At 35.2% G+C, this 14,898-nt stretch overlaps 6 protein-coding genes across 6 annotated transcripts; 4 read left to right on the top strand and 2 right to left on the bottom strand.

Annotated features, from left to right (window-relative positions):
• Positions 1-42: 42 nt before the first annotated feature.
• Positions 43-675, top strand: MONOS_7957 (uncharacterized protein; the record flags this gene model as incomplete). Its single annotated transcript, XM_067878324.1, has 1 exon — positions 43-675. The coding sequence occupies one exon, from the start codon at positions 43-45 to the stop codon at positions 673-675; it is 633 nt and encodes a 210-aa protein (XP_067727858.1).
• A 1,258-nt stretch (positions 676-1,933) lies between these two features.
• MONOS_7958 (uncharacterized protein) lies at positions 1,934-4,332 on the bottom strand (the record flags this gene model as incomplete). Its single annotated transcript, XM_067878325.1, has 2 exons — positions 1,934-3,389; positions 3,458-4,332. The coding sequence occupies 2 exons, from the start codon at positions 4,330-4,332 to the stop codon at positions 1,934-1,936; spliced, it is 2,331 nt and encodes a 776-aa protein (XP_067727857.1).
• A 745-nt stretch (positions 4,333-5,077) lies between these two features.
• On the bottom strand, positions 5,078-5,932 carry MONOS_7959 (uncharacterized protein; the record flags this gene model as incomplete). Its single annotated transcript, XM_067878326.1, has 1 exon — positions 5,078-5,932. The coding sequence occupies one exon, from the start codon at positions 5,930-5,932 to the stop codon at positions 5,078-5,080; it is 855 nt and encodes a 284-aa protein (XP_067727856.1).
• A 422-nt stretch (positions 5,933-6,354) lies between these two features.
• MONOS_18621 (uncharacterized protein) lies at positions 6,355-8,131 on the top strand. Its single transcript, XM_067871657.1, has 4 exons — positions 6,355-6,506; positions 6,579-6,649; positions 6,709-7,199; positions 7,260-8,131. Exons 2-4 carry the CDS (start codon positions 6,580-6,582, stop codon positions 8,031-8,033), a joined length of 1,335 nt encoding a protein of 444 aa, XP_067727855.1. The 5' UTR covers positions 6,355-6,506; position 6,579; the 3' UTR covers positions 8,034-8,131.
• A 1,492-nt stretch (positions 8,132-9,623) lies between these two features.
• MONOS_7960 (putative mRNA cleavage and polyadenylation factor CLP1 P-loop) lies at positions 9,624-12,019 on the top strand (the record flags this gene model as incomplete). Its single annotated transcript, XM_067878328.1, has 4 exons — positions 9,624-9,785; positions 9,857-10,033; positions 10,127-11,239; positions 11,528-12,019. The coding sequence occupies 4 exons, from the start codon at positions 9,624-9,626 to the stop codon at positions 12,017-12,019; spliced, it is 1,944 nt and encodes a 647-aa protein (XP_067727854.1).
• Positions 12,020-13,304: 1,285 nt separating this feature from the next.
• On the top strand, positions 13,305-14,342 carry MONOS_7961 (uncharacterized protein; the record flags this gene model as incomplete). The annotated part of the gene is made up of 1 exon (XM_067878329.1): positions 13,305-14,342. The coding sequence occupies one exon, from the start codon at positions 13,305-13,307 to the stop codon at positions 14,340-14,342; it is 1,038 nt and encodes a 345-aa protein (XP_067727853.1).
• Between the last annotated feature and the right edge of the window lie 556 nt (positions 14,343-14,898).

Below are 14,898 nucleotides of genomic sequence, written 5' to 3'. Positions count from 1 at the left end.
ATTGGAAATGGTGTGCAACACATCTGACGAAGTGTTGTGAAAATGATTCTGATTGATGGAGAAGGAGACATTGGAGGGGAGTGTGTTGTTGGAGATTTGTGCGTGAAGTCAATGAAGAAGGCGAAGGGAACAATTCATTTCAATGAAGCCATTCAAGAGATGGGAAGTGAAGGAAGTGTGATTGTGTTTGTGAATGAGTGTGTTGTGGAGAGGTGTTTGTTTGTGTTTGGAGAGGAATTTGAAGGGGTTGAAGAGAGTGTTTTGAAAGAGAAGGATGAGAGATTGGAAATTTCAGAATGCTTTTTCAGCTCGTCTGCAATGGATCTTGTGATGAAGAGCATGATTCTTCATGTGGAGAGAGGAGAGCTGAAGATGAGCGAAACGCTGTTCAGTGGAATTCATTCAGCTGTGCAACTTCTGTCATTCTGTGGAGAATCTTGTGTGTCAATTGCTGAGACACGAATATTGAATATCGAGTGTGAGGGGGAAGTTGTGAGAGTTGGGGGAAAAGCGAAGGCAGAGATGAAGGAAACGAAGTTTGAGAATATGTCAGTGGCTAATGAAGGAAGCGTGATGAAGATGGATGGAGCTGATAGGGGGTTGTGTGTGCTGAACTGTTCCTTTGTGAAATGCCGGAGCACAATCAAGAGAGGAAGGATGATAAGGATATGTTAGTGCGTGGATGTGCTGATTGGATCGTATGTGTTTGATGGAGAGGAAGGAGATGAAAAAGAAGGAAAGCATGTATATGAGGATAAAGGAAGAGATGTACAAATGGGATGAATCTCTTGTGGATGTTGTTAACAGTTCTGTTTTGATGAAAGATTTTGCAATCTCTAATTCACATGAAGAAGGAATAACAACGAGGGGAGGAAATGTGTGGATGAAAGCAAAAACATTTTTCAATATTTATTAGGACTTTTTCACTTTATTGCAACAATAATTTTCAAATTTTCTTGTTGTTCACATTAAATTGTATGTTTTCGTTTGTTTAAAGGAAACACATCTTTATTTGTATCTTAGTAATTATTGTTTGATGTTTATAAAACAATTTAAAGAATGAAATGAATATATTATTTGTGAAAAAGATATGATCTTTATAATTTCTAAAGCAGTTTCAATATTTTTCAATCAATTATTTATTCACTTTGCTTGCAAATTATAATTATTCCACTACATATTTTTATCATCATCCGTGACACTAGGATCAAGAAAACAAAGAACAAATTCAAAAATCACTTTTCAATGAATGAAATATAAACATTTCTAAACGATAGATTAATTAATAACTTCTTTGCTGAAACATACTTTAATAATTCCTTTCTTAATGTTTTAATCATGCAGAGTTCAAAAATGAAAGATAAAAAATGAAAGAGAATGTCAGTTTTTCAAAGTTTCAACTAAATTGAACAATTTTTATTCAATCAGAGTTTAAACAAAACTTTTTCAATACATTACCATCATTATTAAAATGTATCTCCTGTTGCTTCTTAAAAATAAAGCGCATATTAACAAGTTTTCTTGAATTTAAATAAAAGCTGTTTTCAATATAAAACAAGTGCACATATAATAATATACTTAATTTTACATACAAAAATGAAAGGATAGCAAACTATTGAATTCTTATTAACCGAAAACAGTATATTCAATTTTTCCAAACATTAAAAATTTTATTGTGGGTTGGATCAAAGATATTTAATAAAATTTTTGTTTGTGATTTATATTTTTTTGATGAAAGCTTACAAATAAAATAAGTCTATATAATAATGCAAACCGTTCTGATGGACTAAAATCCATATTTACTGATAATTTTGTTTATTTTTTAATAATTTCATGTTTTTATGGGTCATTTTTCAATAATCATTATTTTCAAAAAGAAAAATTTTTTTCGAAAAATCGGTCCATAAAAAGTTTTTAAATAATTATTATCTATTTATTCATCATAATTTGAGGGTTCAAAAATGCAATTTGCAAAAGGAGCGCATTTAGACTTATGCCTGACAGTCTTCGTTTTCACCTCTTCCACCAACTCCTCCATAGAAGCCTCAACTTCTTCACACTTGGATTCCTCTTCTGAAAGGGTTCCATCGGTGGCTTGTTTTCTTTTTGCTTCCTCTTCATAACTAACTATCGGACTTTCTTCCTTCTCACCGTCACCAATCTTCTGTTCCTTCATTGTTCCAGCTATAACTCGTGCCATTGACGATGCCAAATTGGTTTTGAAATAGTGCTTCACCAGAGTATTTGTCTTCGGTGAAAGCCTTGCAAACTTAGCAATCTGTGAAGGCGGGATTCCTGACATTGTTAATGTTGACAAGGTCGCTGCCTTTAAAGAGTAAGGCTTGAATCTCTGAGGAACTCCTGCTAGCTTCATTGCCTCCTTAGCTAACTTGCGGATACCCGAAGCAGTCAGCGGCTCGAATGTTGTAGTATTGAGCAGAAGTTTGTTGCTGTTCTGTTTTTGTTTTACCAGGAAATACAAATCCTTAATTGCTGAAGCTGGACAAATAAGTGGGAGATCTGGAAGAAACGGAACTGCAATCTCTGACCGTGTGTGCGATGTTTTCAACACTGTGTCCAAATATACACCTTCCTCTTCAAACCGAGAGTTCTCCATGTTGACACGTTCCAGTTCCGTAAATCTGCAGGCAGAGAAGAGCATTGTTAAGGTGATAACCTTCATTGTCAATGTCTTGAATGATAACTTGTTGTTTGGGCCTAACTCGGTGAAGTATTTTAACAAAATATTCGGATTCCAAATCTCTGGAGCCATCTTCTTTCTTGATGTGTCGTTTCTTCGGAATGCACGAAATAGGATCCTGATGATAGCGATGTCTCCCAATGCAGTATTGAAAGCAAGAACTGAATAAAATGACACTGCTGCCCTTACCATCTGTATAACAGAAACCTTGAATCCTCTATTCTTCATTGTTAAAAATACATCAACGCATTTGACGGTCCAGTCCGGCAAGTTGTCTGGTATATGCCCATGGGCACACTTCTTCCACTGGTCTGAAAAGTGCGCGAAACAGAATAAATATCCATCCCATGTCGTATGTGCAATTCCTGCCTTGCACTCCTCTGCGAGCTCCAAGGGAACATTTCTTTCATGAAGCGCGTGCAGCCACCAGGCTTCTCCTCTCTCCTTAATGGATTGAGCAGGATCACTTTCATTCTCCCTGGAGGAAGGCAGGCTCCTGTCTTCTTCATCCATGGCCCCTCCAGAAGAATCTTGGAGCTGTAATCCAATTCCAAGCTGCAATAATTGCTCGTTCGAAGAAGGATGTCCCAATTCTGACCTTTCCAGCTCGGCAGGAGTATAATCGCTCGAGCTTTCTCCATCTGAGCCTTTCGCATTACCATCGGAATCAGAGGTATCGGTGGATGAGCTAGAACACACTCGTTGTTCCAAGGAACTGTCAATCCATCTTCTGCAATTGGACTGCCCACTCCACACCATTTTCCACTTTGTGATTGTGTTTCGATGCAAAGGCATCGAGAGTCGGTCTCACTTTCAACTGTGCAAGTAACTCTTCGAGTGCTTCGTCCTTTATTTCGTAGTCGCCTGCCCTTTCCAATCGAGACAGCGCATCCGCTCTGTGGTTCTTTCTTCCTGGAAGATGTTGTGCTCTTATTATCAGATTCCTCGCCTCCGTCCATTTCCATATCTTGCGTAGCACTGGCCGAAGATTCTTCCCTGCACTCCAACGATTTATGTTGAAAACCACTGAGCTGTTGTCCGATCGAAGCAACAGATGGGATATTTTGTTTTCTTGAATTGTCTGAGAAAAATGGCGAAGTGCTTGCAAAACAGCTAGTTGTTCTCTGAAGTTGGACGATTGGCGGCGGGCAAAGTTGGGGAACTTGGCGTGCCAATCCATAACATTGTTGTTCACTCTGAATGTTGCGCCCCATGCTGTCTCCGCAGCATCTGTCGTTAACATAGCCTGGGGAATAAACACTGGTTGTAACGGTCTCTGTCGATTCCTGCTCAATATCCATTGCCACTCCTGAATCTCCCTCAACACTGAAGCATTCATCCTCATCACACCGCTCCATCCGTATGTCTTCACGTTCCTCTGCAGGAGACGATGATGAGCTGCAAGGTGAAGTGACGCATCCTGGTATACGAATCTTACTGCGCTGAGCTTTCCAATAGCTGAGGCAAAATCCCTTATTCGAACTGTTTTGGCTCTTATTGCCTTCACTCTCCATTGACTCAGCATCGCTTTGAGAGATCCCAACCTCTCCTCGCACAATTGAACCGTGAATGCTTCCGTGTCCCATGCAAACCCTAGAAAAGTGAACTTTCTCCTCGGGGTTAATGAACATTTGTCCTTGTTGATAATCAAGCCCAGATTTTCCAAAAATCGAATCACCTCGCTTGTGATTTCTTTCAACATGTTGGAATCTTGATGCAGGAGAATCAGATCGTCCAAGTATGATATCACTCTCACATTCTATCTTCTTTTGATTTCTGTTGTGACTTTCCTCATGACTTTTGTGAAGAACCTTGGAGCGTCTGTGTAGCCGAATGGCATGCCGTTGAAAGCATAATCGCTGCCTTCGAACCTGAACGTTAGATAAGGTCTGAGTTCGTTTGAAACAGGGATTAGATAATAGGCTTGAGACAAATCCAATGTCACCGCGAAATCGTTCCTGTTTATCAATTTTTCGACTGTTCTTTCGTTCTCGCATTTGAAATGAGATTTCGTCATTGCTGCGTTTAGTATTCTGCAATCCAAAATCTGCCTCCAGGCTCCGGACTTCTTCCGAATGAGGAAAATATTGTTCCGAAATTTCACCTCTTTGGGAGGAATTCTGCTCACAATCCCTGTTTCCAGCTGCTCCTTAAATTCCTTTCGAAAAGCCATCCTTTGTTTCATGTTAATTTGAGATGCTCCGTCCCTGATTTTCATCTTTTCCAAACCATCTCTTGCCCTGCGATTGCGCCAATGAGCCTGAACCCCATTTTTGATTAATTTCCCTCCATCTATTTTTCTCCATTCCTGAATATAGTCCGCTGTCCGACCTCCTATCTTTCCAGCTTCTAAAGTCCTTCTGGTCTGAGCTTCTTCTAATTCTTCTGCAGTCCCGCGGTTCGTCCTGTGGAGCTTCTCTTCCAATAATCTCTCCTTGCTCCAGTGCTTCGAAACATGGACGACCGGGGTCTTTCCTGAAAAAACTGTTTTCCTCTGGTAGTTGGAGGCTTCGGGTTATATTTTTGAAAGGTACTGTTCTTTGAAGAAGAATATATAAATGCAGTTCCCTGTTGCTTTTTCTGCTCCTTTGAAAGCTCTTCCAAAATCTGTTCCTGACGCTTTGTTAGCATTCCTCCTGATGGTTCCGAGTCCATCTTTTCCGCCGTGCGAAAACCGAATCTTCCTTCGATTCTGCACTTCCTTGCTTCATGAAGTGCTTGGCAAACCATCAGAATTGCGTCCTTTATCATCCGTTCGTGGCTTTCTGCTTCATCGCTCTTGACTTGAAGCGCCATCAGTAATGCCTTAAATGTTGGATATAAAAATTTTTCGACTCGTTCGCCTGCTCTGTCTAAGGCATCCCGATACCAAAAGGAAGTTCTACTTGCTGCTGGAGGAGATGCTTGTAATACAGGACTGAAATCCTGTTCGTTGTAGTAAAATGCAATGTCCTCCAACATCGTCTTCGGCATTCGTAAATCAAAAAGGGATGTTGTTGGTTCGACACCAAATATTGATTTGAACAAATCATCCACAGTTCGAGAATCTGCAACTTCGGATGAGATGGGAGAAGGTTGGAGCTCTAATTCGGCGTGTGAAAAGATATTTGAAGAAGCTGTCGGTATCTGTGAGCTACTGCATTGGGAACTCGTTGGCCCACTGATCTGCATAGCAGAACCAGAAGAAGGTGCGAGTCCGGCTTGCAATGGAGTTTGCGGGGTGCTAAACATTTTTGATCACGAAAAGTGACATGACCCATAAAGTGGCATCTCTCTCAACAAGAAGAGAAGAAATTGAATGGAAGTTTTCTTGACAATTAAAATGTTATGCATTTTAATTGTTTTATGAATATTGTTCCACATAATGCTTTTAAAGATTTTACTCAAAAAATTTATATTGCTTTATTTTGTTTTGGATGAGAATGCTAGAATAACAATTATTTGAAGCAAAAATAGTCTTGAACATGTTATTGATTTTTTCATAAATGAAAGAATTCTATTTCTTTCGATTACAGAAAAATAGAATTAATTTGATATATTTGATTTTTAACATATTCAAATCTAAAAGCTTTAATAAATATAGTGTTGTCTAACACATTCTTGAGATTAAATAATTCAAAAAAAATTTATCCGCTTCATCTTTAATTATTGGTGGCTTGATCAAAGAGAAACAAAACATTTTCATTTCCGCCTTTTTCATCCAAGATCATTGAAGTTAGCGAATATCATATTTCCCTTGTTTAATTTGTAAAGAATAGCGATTATCCTGTTGTTGAAAACGTTTTATTTTATAGATAATCAACAAGTTTGTATTTAACGATTTTTTGTTGAGAGAAGAATTATTTCGAACGCATTTTTCATTTGTTGAAATAAACAGAATGAGTTCGTGCGTGGATGATAAGCTTATAGATGAGCTCAAAAATATTCCAGTAACTGAGCATTTTTCAGGTTTGCTCATTTTTCCATTATTTGAAGGATCTAATTCTTTTTATTAATTATTTTGAAAGAATTATTCAACGAATTTGAAGGTTGCAATAAGGATGAGCAAAAACAGAAAATCCTTGAAATGAGTGAACAAGTGAAAGAAATGAATGAAAAAGAATTCAATTCAATTTTCACAATGGAACTGTTCAAAAAAATAGATTTTATGATTTATAAAAAGAAACTATCGATGGAAAATGCATGCTCATTTTTGAAACCTGTTGGATATTGCAAGGTGCTGAAAAATTTTTGGAATCCATTCTTTGAAAAATCTTCATTGAGCAGAAGATTTGAAAAGATGATTATTGAAGAAGAAAAGAAAAATGAAGGGAAAAATGAAAAGATTTTAGCCGATCTTTGTGAATGCTATATTTTTCTAAGCTGCAGCTTCACATCCAAATTGCTTTCAATAAGTGTTCCTTGTATGCTGAAAGTTGTATTGAAGAAAGAGGAAAGAAAGAAAGCTCAAAAAGAAGTGGAAATGGCTTTGCTGGCTTTGAGCAATGTTCGTGCTTCTGTATGAGTATTTCTATTTCATTTTTGAAGTTATTTATTTGTTTTTCTGTATTTTCATTAGGAAATTGAACAAGAACTGTATTTGAATGAAATCAAAGAAATCATCGAATATCATCAAGAGCACCGCAATCTGACTAGTCTTGCATATCAATCTGCTTGGGAGTTTTTGATTTGCAGACTTTCCAATGAAAGAAGCTTGGAAGAAGTAGTTGTAAATGAGCTGCATTTTGCGAGAGAGGCGATAAAAGAATTGGAAGAGCTGATGAAATGCATGAATTGGAAGAAGAAAGTCGAAAAAGAAAAAGAGAAGAGAAGAGAAGAGAAAGAAGTGATTGTCTTGATACGATGGATCCATACACTGTATCCTTTCTTTGTGTTATGCAAAATGAGGAATGAAGGGAATTATCACCTTATCAGCAGCATTGTTCGAGTGCATAGAGCGTCAACTGATAATAATGGAGATTTAAGCTTCAACTGCTTTCTTTGCTTCAGAGTAGCAGCGGAAAGCAGAGCTGTGAAAATTGATGACCTGTTGAAGAGTGGAGTGGTCGAAGTATTTTTGGAGAAAATGCAGCAAACAACGTTACAAGAAAAATTTGTATCGACTTATTTGGATTTCTTTTTAAGGCTTTCAAGGAATTTGAAAGGGAATACGGATGGTGAAATTGATGAAGCGAAGAGAAAGGCAACGAAAATGGAGATATTTGAAAAGATAGAAGAAGAAGGATACGAAGATTCTATCACACGCCTTCATGGACTATTAAGTTTTCTTTGTGGAAAATATTTTCTTCATGGATTATCATCGAATATTTCTGATTATTTTGTTTCAATTTAAAGAAATGCCTTGAATTTTGAAATTCAAAAATAATGTATATTTTTAAATCTTTTTGATTCATTTCACAAAATGGAAAAAACCTAATGAATTATTAAAAATAATGTTTTTATTTCCTTTTTCAAAAAAAGAAAAATGATAATTCTTTTCTGATTTTTTTCAACAAGAATTTTCATTGAATGGATTATTGCCATCCATCCTCCTCAAATAGATTGTTTTTCAATTGGAAATTCAATTTTTCTGTTATCACGTCTTGCATTCTTTCGTTTGTTCTATAAATTCTGTTATTTGCGCTTTTTCAATGAACGAAAAGACGGTTTTTCCTTTCTATTTGTTCTTTCATTCTCTTCTCTATCAATAAAACTTCTTCCTTGTTTGTTTGAATTCTCCTTCTTTCCATTTTCAAAACAATTGGAGTTGAATTATCTTTGTTTTCTTTCACTTTCTCTATTGTTCATCAATCAATTTGTGAAATTCAACCAATCAATGTTTCATAACTTTTAATTTTCCTTCCGTCCGTTGTCTTAAAACTACTTTATTCCAATTAATATGAGTTGAATGTCGCATCCATAGAAATAATTTTAAGGATGAAGATGAAGATAAGGATAATTAAGATGATGCTGTTTGTAGAAATGAAGATCGATTCTATGTGGTATTTCTCTTCTCCTTCATTTTTCAAACTTTTTCATTCAGATAACTGATTAACTTTGAGTTTGGAGCATCCTGTTTTTTTGATAATTAATTTTTGAGATTCTCAATGCGAATTGTTTTAGAAATTAATTGTAAAGATATAATCAAAATCGTGATGATGCCAAATAAATATATTTGTAAGTCCCTTTTTAAGAGAATAAACACACTTCGCTTTTTATTGATGTTTTTTCTTTTTGTGAACATCCAAATGGAACTTTTGTTTTTTCGAAATAAATTTTTTAAAGAAATAAATCGAATACGAAAGCAGAAAAGAAATATCATTTATGAATTATGAATGATGTGTGATCAGTTAATTAGAAGTTGAGTAATGGTTAATTATTTTTTGGTTTTTGAACAATTTTATCAATTTTCTGAGCTACACAACCCATATTAAGTTTCACTTCAACACAATTTTCACTTTTGTATTTAGCAAGCAACTATAATAAAGCTGCAATTTGCACAAACAAAAAATGGCATCAAATAGTTGTTCATTACACCCGGAAATTGATCATATTTCGGAAATGATAGAAGTTTGAAAGGTTTTTATGTAACAATATTTTTGTCTTTATTTGCTTATTATAGCTTATTGAAACGGCAAATAAATTAAGATTTAATCACACTCAAAATTGTGGAGAATTTAAAATTGTTCAACACAAAGATTACGATGAAAAATCACATTCTCTTCAATTGAAACAATATAGAAAGAATTCTTCGGTTTGTCAAAGTGATAACAGAGAATTTCCGAATTATTATGAGAAAATACACGAAATATTGCGAAATAAGAGAAAAAAAGCTTCGGAAAATCAAACATACGGTCCAAGAGTGTGATTTTCAATTAATGCAAAAGGCTCATTCATTTTTAAACGAATAATTTATTTAATTTCAACCATCTAGATTATTATAATGGGGCCTTGCGGGTGTGGCAAATCTACATTGGCGGACTACTTGACAGATCGCGCAATATCAGATAACGAAAATGTTGTTATTGTTGATCTTGATCCTGGACAAAATTCGTTCACTATTTCTGGATGCATATGCGCTGTCACTGCAAATCCTGACATATCAGTTTGCATATTGCATTCATTTTTGCATTCTCATTTGTTTTCACTGAATTCTGCACTTGCTGTTTATTTCAGGAAGGAAAAGACGAGGAAAATACAATAAACTATTGGTATGGTTCCAAGTCTCCGGGAAGAAATAAATACAGATTTGCAATATGTTATGACATGCTCGCGGAGGCTGTGGCAGAAAAGTTTAAAAATGATGAAAGATTGAAATATGGTGGTTGCATCATCAACACATGTGGGTGGGAGGTGTAACAAAATATTTATTTATTTATTTATTTATTTTAAATCTAATGTTAAAATTACCTTTAAAATATTATAAAACAAATGAAATGAAATAAGCAGAGTGGCTTAGGTCATTTGTTGAACATGAGAGCTGTCTATGCTTTTGGCTGTGATATTATCGTGTCTGTTTCTCCAAAGGCATCCATAGGCATCAGAAACGCTCATTGTAACGCAATCATCAAGGACTTGACAGATTTCCGTTCGTTTTCATTGACTAAACATCTCTATTTTGTGAGGAAGGACAGCGAAAGTGCTGATATGTCGTCAATTTCACCAGCTTTTCTCGATCTTACAGAGCCAGTTTGCACAGATTCTTCTGATTCTTCTTCTTCTTCCTTATCTTCTTCTGGTTTTGATTCTTCTTCTGCTTCTTCTGCTTCAGCTTCATCAAAATCTCTTCCCCCTCAGCTGTCTGATACTTTGCTTCCTTCGACTCCTTTCTCATTGTCACCATCCACTTCATCATCATCATCATCATCATCATCATCATCATCAACTTCTTCCTCTTCTTCTTCTTCCTCCTCCTCCTCCTCTTCTTCTCTATCACATCAAGAAAATACACTTCTTCCTCCTTTGTTTCCCAATCCTTCTCCTTCTGTTCGTCACATTGGCCTTTCTTCTTCTTCTTCCTCTTCCTCTTCTTCGTCTTCTTCTTCTTCCTTTTTTCCATCCTCCTCCTCTTCTTCCTCTTCTCCTCCTCTTCCTTCTCTTTTTTCCAATTCCTATTCCTCTTCCACTCATTCTACTACTACTTCTTCTTCTCCATCCACTTCACATGTAACCTCGTCTCCTTCATCATCATCATCATCTTCTTTTTCATCTTCATCTTTAACTTCTTCTTCTTCCTCCTCTTCTCATCCTTCTCCTCCCATCCCCAGTCCTCTCTCAGAACCCTTGCCATCCACCCTCTCTCCTGTTACTGAGCCTCCTTCACCACCTCCTTCTTATCTAATCACCCCTTTTTCAACTTCTGTTTTAGAAGAGAAGAAAATTGAGCCAATTTCAAAGGGGAATAATAATAGTAGTAGTAGTAGTAATAGTAATAAAGAAAAAATCTATTTTCCGCAGTTTTGGAGGAGCAATCTTTCTTATCCGCTGAAATGCGATTTGCCGTTTCGGATGGTCAACCCAGCAGATATTTTGGTGATACAGGCAGCTAAACCACAAATGGTGTGGTATATTTTAGTTTTTAATTACTTTTTCTTTTTTCTTTTTTTCTTTTTATTTGTTTATTTAAATTTCTTCTCTTTATCTTTTTTTTTTCTCTTTTCTTTTTTTTCTTTCTTTCTTTTTCTTTCTTTTTTTCTTTTTCTTTTTCTTTTTTTCTTTTCTTTTCTTTTCTTTTCTTTCTTTTTTTTTTTTGGTTTGTTAATGTTTGAAATTCTTGTTTTATGTCAATCGAATATCAAAATACAAAATTATATTTCATTCAAATTGAATAATGTCAATCATCACCAGGCTCTTCTAAAGACTGCCACAACCAGATTCACCCACAGAAACGAGCAAATCCGCAAGTACTTCACTCCATCTGCCCTTGAGCATTTCGAAGGAATGATAAAGTTGCCTTTCTCCTCGGTCACCCTTGCAGAATTCAATGAAAGTGTTCCATTTAACAGAGAAATGCAATTTGAAAGTGGCATTTCTAATCAATTGAATCTTTTCCCTGTGTCTGCTGCAGATGTTCCGAGCTTGCTGAACCACGTGGCGGCTGTTGTGGATCACAAAAAGGAAAAAATTGAGAAAGAAAACGAAAATTTGAAAGATTCTTATTCGACAATGGACAATTTTATAAGCTCGTCTTTTCATTCGGTGCAGGGATTTGTGCTGATTGTGGATTTTTCAGTGGAAGACGGCTTGTTAACGGTGTTTTCGCCATTTCCTGCTTCTTTTTTGAATGAAAAATTGCTTTTGGTTGGAGATGTTATTTATCCTGAATTGAAGATGCAATAGAAATATTTTTCGAATTTTATTACAGGATTTGCCTTATGATAATTTGTTATTTTGTATGCTGTGTTATATTTTAGAATTATTTTTATCTCTTTAAGTTCAGAAGAAAATGATTCCATTACATTTAGTGAAGAAAAGTTTTCTTCACTTTGTTTCAATCATATTTTCTCTTTCTCTTTCTTTTCTGTTTGAACATATGGGACAAAATAATTTTCTTTATGAATTTTGTTCCATTCTTCTCAAACAAATATTTTTCTCAGTTTTTGAATTTTTCTGGAATTATTTGCATTGTTACTGTTGATTTACAATGAAATGATTGAAGAAAAAGTTTGGAACTATTCTCAGTTTTTTTCATAATTGCAAAAAAATTCCCCCAAATCTTATGTAATAATTATTTTTTTATGTTTATGATCTTTATTGAATCAAAAAGTTAAAAGCTTCAGGCCAGTGGATTTACTCAATGTTTGAAATTCGTTTTTTTATAAATACGTAAATAATTTTATTGATTTGGAGGACTGAAGAAGAGGAAGATTTCGAAAGCACTTCCAGAAAAGAATTGTCTTTTGAAGAAACAGTCTTTAATATCACACAGAAGAATAATGAAAAAGTTCAACAAAGCATTATTCAACAGCTTGGAATGCGTCTGGCAAGCATTCCTCTAAATAAAGTTCGAAAATTAACAACCGATTCTTTTGGAATGCTTTCAACTTAAATTGAAAATCCTTCAATAGAATTAAAAAGTTCAATTCTTTCCCTTTTGGAGCTTGTTGCTTTTAAAGCGTCATCGTCGTGCTCATTATATTGCGAAGCTAAAATTAGATCTGTTTTTGAGCGTTCTCAGATGAAAAAAATACTTCTGAACCAAATAGTTTCGCGAAGAACGCCTCAGCGCTTGAAAAACATAATTGCACGCATTGTAGCAATGGTTAATTTCCATTTGTCATTTGAAGAAACGAGTATAATTGCTGATGCTTTTGAAAATCTTTTGATTAAACCATTAAACGAAGAAGACTCTTTTATTACGTACTTCTCCTTTTTGAAATTTTCAGAGAACGGTTTGGAATTGTTTAATAATTTTTTGATCGCTTGGATTTATCAATTTCTGTTGATATGCATTTCAGTTTCTGAATTAATAAAGCAAAAGAAAGGCAATAAAATTTTCGATTCTTTACTGAACAATGTCTGTTCTCTTCCTCCGTTGCATCAATGGTTGTGCCTTGAATCACTAAATTCTATTTTTGGTTATGATTATGAGCCAATTGCATTATTTGGAAAAAAGAGAGTTCAAATGATAATGAAATTGTGTTATTCACTTATTAGAGAATGGTTCAGCAAGTTACCTGAAGATGGTTTCAATTGCACTCAGCAATCTTCTTCGTTAAATGTCTGTGAATCAGGGCAGTTTGCTTCATCATCAGATTCCAGTTCAATTTGTACTTCTTCTGCAGCGTCAAATTCAGCATTATGTGCCAAGCCAACAAGCTCTGCAAACTCATCTTCTGTTTCATCGTCTCCTCAAAAACAAATCTCAAAAGCGATGAATTCAGGTTCCGCACGTGCAAAATCGCATGTTTCTGTACGCAAAGTTGTTTCATTGCAAAATCCTGGAAAGAATATGAATTCTTCGGTTCGTCAGCTGAAAGGCAAAGAAACAAGAGAAAGAAAACAAACGAAACCTGCTTGCCGGATAAGTTGCTTGCATCATCAACCAACTCCTAATGATTGTTTTATTCCGCTCTCGTTTGTGTGCGTTCAGCCCCTTTTGGCTCAGACAAGAGGGTTTTACCTGAACCCAATGGAGGAGGATTATTTTGGTACTCCTCAAAGAATAGATTCATTCGATTACTACCGTCAACTAAGAGAATATATTCCAAAATACGGATATAACGATCCATTATCGTCAGCTGTGTATTTTATTTACAATTCGACTGAAAAAGAGATGAATTTAGTGCGATTGGTGGGGACTACGGAGTATCGGGAGTTTTTGGTTGTTTGCATGCGTGCAGTGAAGAAAAATACAATTTATTTCTCTTCTCATTTTGTGTCTAATCATGATTTGCCTCCTGCAATCAAATATGCGTGTCATTTATGGCGGAGCTATTTGGGCTTAATTTTGAAGGCACTATTGAATTCAAAGCACATTGTGTTTGAGCTCTCAAAATATTCAGATATATTTTCATGTGCATTCGATTTTGTTCTACTCCACTGGATTATTTATCCGATTGGAATTTCTGAGAAGATTTGTGACGAATTTAACAGAAATGTATATGGAAATGTCTTCGTATCTCAGCAATCAATTGAAGGAAGAAAAGAATTCATCGGATGAGCAATCAAGAATTTTTGGGTTTAAAAATAACTTTATTAAAAAATATAGCACAAGTGAAGTGAAATTGGCTGTTATGCGGTGTGTTCATTTAGCAGAGCTTTCTGAGGAAGAAGGTTGCACAGAAATAGTTGACATGATCACGTATCGAAGAAAGGAAAAATATGATAGAGGTTACGATTTTAGAGTCGCATCAGTGAAGGATGATTTGGTTAAAATCGATAAAATGAGAATAAAGTGAGTTTATTCAAATGAGCAAAATTGTTTAAAATATGTTAGGTTAATTCAAATGAAGCCACCTTATACCCATATGGGACGATATTTTTTGCTTTATGAATTTTGTCCCAAATTTGTTCACTTTTGAGTATTTTTTTTTAAAAATATTGTAATTCACAACTGAAATTATTGTTTTAAATAGCTAATATTTATTGAAAACCGTTGAATTATTTGAGTTTAATTTTCAATATTGCAAATTTACATTATTCACTTTTTTAAAATAGATTTTTGCACTTTTTTTTATCTTTTGAAACTGAAAAATTGTTCAGATGAGCAAATTTCA

Source organism: Monocercomonoides exilis (assembly GCF_001643675.1).
Source record: "Monocercomonoides exilis strain PA203 chromosome Unknown scaffold21-1407046, whole genome shotgun sequence".
Classification (NCBI taxonomy): Eukaryota; Preaxostyla; order Oxymonadida; family Polymastigidae; genus Monocercomonoides; species Monocercomonoides exilis.
Note: the sequence above shows the minus strand (reverse complement) of the source record. Positions and strands in the feature narration are given on the sequence as shown.

What these genes read in the sequence shown, in the direction of transcription:
- MONOS_18621 (XM_067871657.1), top strand. Translation starts at nt 6,580, where the DNA reads ATGAGTTCGTGCGTGGATGATAAGCTTATAGATGAGCTCAAAAATATT. An exon ending in AGTAACTGAGCATTTTTCAG is followed by an intron (nt 6,650 to 6,708) that starts GTTTGCTCATTT and finishes TTATTTTGAAAG; the next exon opens with AATTATTCAACGAATTTGAA. An exon ending in TGAGCAATGTTCGTGCTTCT is followed by an intron (nt 7,200 to 7,259) that starts GTATGAGTATTT and finishes TATTTTCATTAG; the next exon opens with GAAATTGAACAAGAACTGTA.